The sequence below is a fragment of the Rattus norvegicus genome, chromosome 7 (genome assembly GCF_036323735.1).
Source record: "Rattus norvegicus strain BN/NHsdMcwi chromosome 7, GRCr8, whole genome shotgun sequence".
In the NCBI taxonomy this organism is placed as follows: Eukaryota; Metazoa; Chordata; class Mammalia; order Rodentia; family Muridae; genus Rattus; species Rattus norvegicus.
The window spans coordinates 14,409,046-14,415,213 of record NC_086025.1 but is presented as its reverse complement, the minus strand read 5'-3'; the positions used below and the strand labels follow the sequence as shown (position 1 = coordinate 14,415,213).

General features: G+C 39.1%; 1 protein-coding gene across 1 annotated transcript; it reads left to right on the top strand.

The window, feature by feature from the left end:
• The first annotated feature begins 2,562 nt into the window (after positions 1-2,562).
• Positions 2,563-5,726, top strand: LOC134479624 (zinc finger and SCAN domain containing protein 4F-like). The gene is made up of 3 exons (XM_063264386.1): positions 2,563-2,958; positions 4,511-4,670; positions 4,756-5,726. Exons 1-3 carry the CDS (start codon positions 2,563-2,565, stop codon positions 5,724-5,726), a joined length of 1,527 nt encoding a protein of 508 aa, XP_063120456.1.
• The last annotated feature ends 442 nt before the right edge of the window (positions 5,727-6,168 follow it).

The window sequence follows — 6,168 nt, the reverse complement described above, 5'->3', positions numbered from 1 at the left end:
CTTTTTTCTGATCCAGGATTAAAGGTGTGGCCCGGATTAAAGCCACTAAGCTCCTTCAAGTATTTCAATTGTTAAATTGAATTGTGTCTCTTGGAATTCACATGTAGGAAGAAAATAGAGAGCCACAGTAAAATGTTTCCTTTTTGATAAAAAATATACTTTCATCTGAAGGCTTCTTCCTATTAGTATTGCATCAGTTCAACAATATCCTGGATATCATCAATAGCAATTAAAACAAATCATACATTTTTGCAAAGTAAGTCAATCATTGTTGTAACAAACCCTAATTTATTTGAAGGATTTGTAGTGCTTTCTTTGTCCTGTCACAATATTTTCCTTAAGAGGAAGGTCAGCTTGAGTTTTGAACATTAAAAAATTTTGGTTTTGTGAATTTAAAAGGGTAGAGATTTTAAAAATTGGAATCTCTGAGTTTCCAGCCTACTTTGGGGTGATGGCTATTAAGGTTCTATATTTTGTACTGACGTTCAGCACAGCACAAAGTTGATATATGACCTTTGCTTTGTGTATAAAAAATCAACATGCAAATTTAGGGGTCACAACTGAACCTAACAATTATCCTAATTGGAAAAAGCCATTCATAACACCTTTAATTCCAGCATTCAAGAGTTAGAGGCCAGGTTGGGTTAATCTCAGGTCAACCTGATTAAAGGAGTAGGGCCATTATATCTAGGAATATATAAGGTGACAATGTCTCAACATGAAAAAAAAAAAAAAAAACAAAAAAACAAAAAAAAACCGAGAAACAGAAATGCAAAACGCACATTGGTGGAAGTGAGGTAATTCTTGCATGTCTGTACTGAGCAGTACTGAGCAGTTAAAAGCTATGGAACTGTAATGCAAAATCATTCTGAGCAACTTAAAGAAATTGTGACCAGACTGTAATACCACATATCTATTTTCCAACATAATAGCAAACAGGAGAGGGGGAGGGAGTTTGAGAGAGAGAGAGAGAGTGAATAACAAAGACTGTAATTTTGCCCCACATTTTGATTTCTTTTTCATCTATGGTCTTCACATGATGCCAATGTTTTCCCAATAGGCATACCTAATGCATACCAAAAGAATTAAGTCCTCTTAAGCCCCTATCTTTCCTATATTGTGCTGTAGACGCCTTTCGGGTTCTTACTGCCCTGTCTGATTCCACTATCAAGGATTTCACAGAGTTCACTGAAGCACTTAGGATCCAATTTCTCAGGAAACCTAGAAATTTAAACAAGTTTCCAACATCCCTATGTGATAACACAGTGTCAGAAGTCATGGAAGAAAAATGACAACATTTGTATTCCTTTCACGGTGGCACTCTTGTCTGTCACTACAGTGAATTAAACTGCTTGCCTTGGTGATCTTTTTCCAGGCAAGCATCAATCATTGCATTAGAGATGGAAAACTGGGGCTGGGTTAAGATTTCTTATGTGACCCAATCAGCAGGAAAAGATGACTTTCCTCTATGTTGTTTGCCTGCTTGTATTTGCTGCCCTGGTTTGGTATCTGTCTCCCAGGCCAGACTGACCTTGGAACTCCTGGGCTTCCAGGTGGTGCTGAGGCTAGAGACTCTCCTGACTCTACTTCTAGGAGTAAAATGTTGATGTGCCCCACCCAGGCAGAAGAAGTCTGATTGAATCACGTTGTGCAACCAATCATCATCTGTAACTGACTCACTGAAGCCAGGCAGTATAAAAGGAAACCAATTTGAACAGAACCTCAGATGAAGCAGAGCCAGGACAGGCACACACTGCCTCTCATGCCTTCCTGGAATCACTCTTGATTTCCAGTGCTGAAAGAGGTAAGTTTGGGGAACAGGTAGACTTCCCTTCTTGATGGCCTTGAGAGTTTGAGCGTGTGTTTGTGTGTGTCTGTGTGTCTGTATTATTACGTGTGGGCTCAGCAAACTCTTCCCCACAATGATGTGTAGGTCTCAGTAGTTGAGTATTGTTTTTCAAACCTTTCTTGACCAAGTAGTTGATTTTGGTAAACACTAAAAAAATTCTAGGTTGGAAACATCAAGGTATGTTTATGGATATATTTTTGCTTCCCTGTGAATGTAATGTTGTTGGTCATTCATTTTAAATAGTTTTTTTATGAAGTTGGTATTCTCTGGTACTTTAGAATGAGACACCAGGCTGAACGTTAAAATTTGAGGAAGAGCAAGTAACTTCCACTTTTCCAAGGGGGGAATAGAAGACATTGCTCTGTTCTTATGAGTTTATGATAGGTCTATTGATTCTTTACTCAGGATTTTCACACTAGTTAAGTTTTTTTTTTAATTCTTGTCTGATGTTTTGTCCACATCCACTTCCCTGCAAGCATGTTTGTAGGACTAAAATGACACATTTACTGTCAGGAACCCATAAAAGCATGTGTGACAGAAATCTCAATTGGTTTCTGGTTTGTTTGCCTTAACTTTAATTATGTGTTCCTTCTTTTTTTTTTTTAAATCACAGCTTTTCCATTATTTTCACTGACTGTTGGCATTGGGTCCTAAAGTCACACAACAGATACAAAAAGTGCCATAGGTGAATCTTTCTGACCATTGTCACCACAATGGCTTCAGAGATTAAAGAAGCCTTAAAGCACAAGACAGCAGCAAAATACCTTCAGAAAGACAATTTAGAGTTCATTCCAACTCATGCTTCTCCTGTACAATGGGGAGAAATATTTTCTGACTCATCAAGTGCCCAGCTCAACTTTTCCCCAAGCAAAAATGGCTTCTCAGCAAAGCAGGAGCTGCAAAAACTCTGGCAGATGTTTAACTCATGGTTGCAGCCAGAAAAACAGAGCAAGGAGCAGATGATTTCTCAACTGGTCTTGGAGCAGTTTCTCCTCACTGGACACTGTAAAGACAATTTTGTCTTGAAAGAGATTTGGGAAGCAAGTGGAAGAAACATGGGGAGATTCTTGGAGGGGCTGACTGATGAGTGCTTGAAGCCTCCTGCCATGGTGAGTACCTGAGGGGCTTAGTTGGAAAGAAAGATAGCATGATTTGGGTTTTGGGAAAAGTAGCAGGCTTTGTTCTGTTTTGTTTTCCTTTGATTGATCATGTGTATTGTTTTTTACAATTGAGATTCTATTCCCCAAATGAAAATATTTATACCCAAGGAAACTTACGGCTTCGAATTATTCTTTTAGCAGAAAGGATCCTATCACTTAGGCTTTATGTGCATAAATAAATGTCATATACTTACATGTTAGCAGAGAGAATAAAGAATTGACATGGGGAAGCCTTTAAGGATGTAGAGGAGATACATTGTTTGTGTGACCCAGCTTGTTCATGGAGGTGCTTAGTGTTTAGTCATGAGTAGTTTGCTAGATCCTGCTCCACACACTTAAAAACGAGGTTTGCAACAGTAGCCTGTGATCCCTGGTATTGTGTCAAAAACTGGTGATCAAATTGACTAGATGGATTCATGAATTGGCTACTCCAAAAAACAGATTCTTTGTTTAGAAAACAGAGATGTCAGAATATTAACATTCTAATATTGAAATATGGATGCTACATGTAAACAAAGCAATGCAATGCCCATATGAACTTCTTTGATGATTAATGGTGCTTCAGTCAGTCCAAATATTCACATTTGGATATATTTTATATAGATTTAATTATGTTAGATTTGCATAATTCTCAGTCATTGACAGAATTGTTGAAGACGCTGAATACATTCAACTATATCATATACAGATTCCAACAATCTGATTAAAAAGGTTTTCTGTTATTTCAGATATTTTGTTTGGATTTTTATTTTTTTAAGTTGTTTGGTTCATTTCTTAGTTGGTTGCTACCTAGTATTTGAGATTTGTGACATGTTTTCCTTATGAAGTTCTCTTTGTCTTTGGAATCAGAGGAATTACTCTCCTTCTGCTTTTCAAATGCTAGGTTAAATGGTTTGACCACCACATCTTGCAAGTTAAGTACTATACTGGACATACACTTTGAAATCTATTTTAAGCTCAAAATTGCATGAATGAAAGTAATACTAAGTACACTGCTGGTATAATACCCCATCATGTACCTGAGAGTAGGCCTGTGTTTCTTTGAGACATTGCACTTTAAAAAAGAAGATCACATAAAATAAGGCCAATCTGGCAACATGGGAAGGCCACTTTAAGAAAGGCTTATCCTGGGTTGGATTTAGCTCAGTGGTAGAGTGCAAGCTCAAGGCCCTGGGTTAGGTCCTCAGCCCTGAAAAAAAAAAGCAAGAAAGGGTTATCCTCCTTCAATGCACTGACCATTTAAAGAAAATATGGTGGGCAGAGCTCATAGGAATATAACCTTTTCTTTCTGTATGGGTAGTGATTCAACATTTAAAACAGCATCTATAGTAACTTTAGAGATCAGAATTTGTGAATGCCATGAAAAGATGATTAGATTTTAGGACTAAACAAATGAGCTAATCCATAGTGGCCAGTCTTTCTGGGCTAGACGGTTGTGGGTAGGTGTCTGTAATCCACAGACTCAAGGACAAGCCAAGGGTAACCTGTTATTTTTTTACAGGTCTATGTCTCCATGCAAGGACTGGAAGCCCAATTTTCTGAAAACATGCCATTAAAAGAAGTCATCAAGATTTTGGAACAACAGAAATTAGCAACAGGGCTAACACCAGAGAGCACTCAGATGCCGGTACACATCGCAGAAGATATATTATTGGCCACAGGTTAGTTGGTAACTTGGACAGAAGAGACATGATTTGTGGGGATCCATTTTTGGGTACATTTTCATAGATTGTATTCTTTCCACAGGACAAGAAAACAGTGAAAATAAACACACTTCTGGGAATTCTACTGAAGTAAACATTGGTGATAGCAGTACTGGACATGAGATGAACTCCCTTCTTATTATACAGAAAGAGCAGTGTCCTGAGCAGGAAGACGGACTCGATTCTTTTCAATTCACTCAGGGTGCCAGAGCAAGTCAAGGCAACTCCAGTCATCATGTAGAGTTTCTGAGTGCTCACACTTGGAGAGATATCCCCATGGAGGCACAACCGGTGATTTTCTACAGGACAAACATCTCTGAAGACAGGGAAGAGTGCTGTACCACTTCCAAGAATGCTACTCAAGAAAATAGTGCTGATAATATTCCTATGAGGAAGATGGATTCCGTCTTCATTAACCAGAGAATGTATCATCCTGAACCTAAAATGGGAGATGTTTCTTGTGGGGTTCCTCAGGGTTTTACAAGAAGTCCTGGAACATCCACAAGCCAACAAGAGTCACTGGGGCTAACTTTTTCTGAAGATGACCCTAGGGACATACCAGGGGTCCCCTCCAGGCCAGAGAAGCTTTCATCTGAGGCTGTACTTCTTTATCAGAATCAGGAGGCAAACTCGACAAGTAAAAGTCATCAAAAGAGATTACATGTAGGTCCTAAACAGTACAATTGTGAAGAATGTCCTAGGACTTTCAAATATGCCAGTCATCTTTCACTCCACCAGAGAACTCACCAAAATAAGAAGGCATTTGTCTGTCCCACCTGTCAGAAAACATTCAAAAGAGCCTCTGACCTCAGATGTCATGAGATCATACACAATCCAGAGAAACCTTTCAAATGTAGCACATGCGAAAAGTCCTTCAGCCACAAGACCAACCTGAAGGCTCATGAGAGGATTCACACAGGAGAAAAGCCTTATGTCTGTTCCCTGTGTAGCCATAGATTCTGCCAATCATCTACATATAACCGTCACCTGAGGAATGTGCACAAGTCTGACTGAATTGTGTATCAGCCTCAAGAAAAACTGGTAGGAATTTGGACTCAGTATGTCATGTGAAAAGAGAGAAGAATGTAGTTACTAAAGTGTACTTTCCCAATGATGATGTAACATCCCACTTGTGGATTACTAATTCTTTTCTTCCATTTTAATTAAACTGAGCATTTCTTGTTTACATTTTAAATGTTTTTCCGTTTCCCCGTTTCTTGTCCATAAACCCCTTAACCTCTTCCCCTGCAGTTCTATATGGGTGTTCTTACATTAACCCCTCATTAATGTCCCCCTCCCCAACAATCCAGAACACTGGGGGTTCAACCTTGGCAGGACCAAGGGCTTCCCCTTCCACTGTTGCGGAAAAATGGCTATTCACTGCTACAACAAGCCTAGTCATCCAAGGCTAGCCCAGGGTCCATCACTTATATTCTTAGGGTAGTGGTTTAGTCCC

Coding starts and splice junctions, on each gene's coding strand:
- LOC134479624 (XM_063264386.1), top strand. CDS start 2,563: ATGGCTTCAGAGATTAAAGAAGCCTTAAAGCACAAGACAGCAGCAAAA. Junction 2,959..4,510: donor GCTTGAAGCCTCCTGCCATG/GTGAGTACCTGA, acceptor ATTTTTTTACAG/GTCTATGTCTCCATGCAAGG. Junction 4,671..4,755: donor AGATATATTATTGGCCACAG/GTTAGTTGGTAA, acceptor TTCTTTCCACAG/GACAAGAAAACAGTGAAAAT.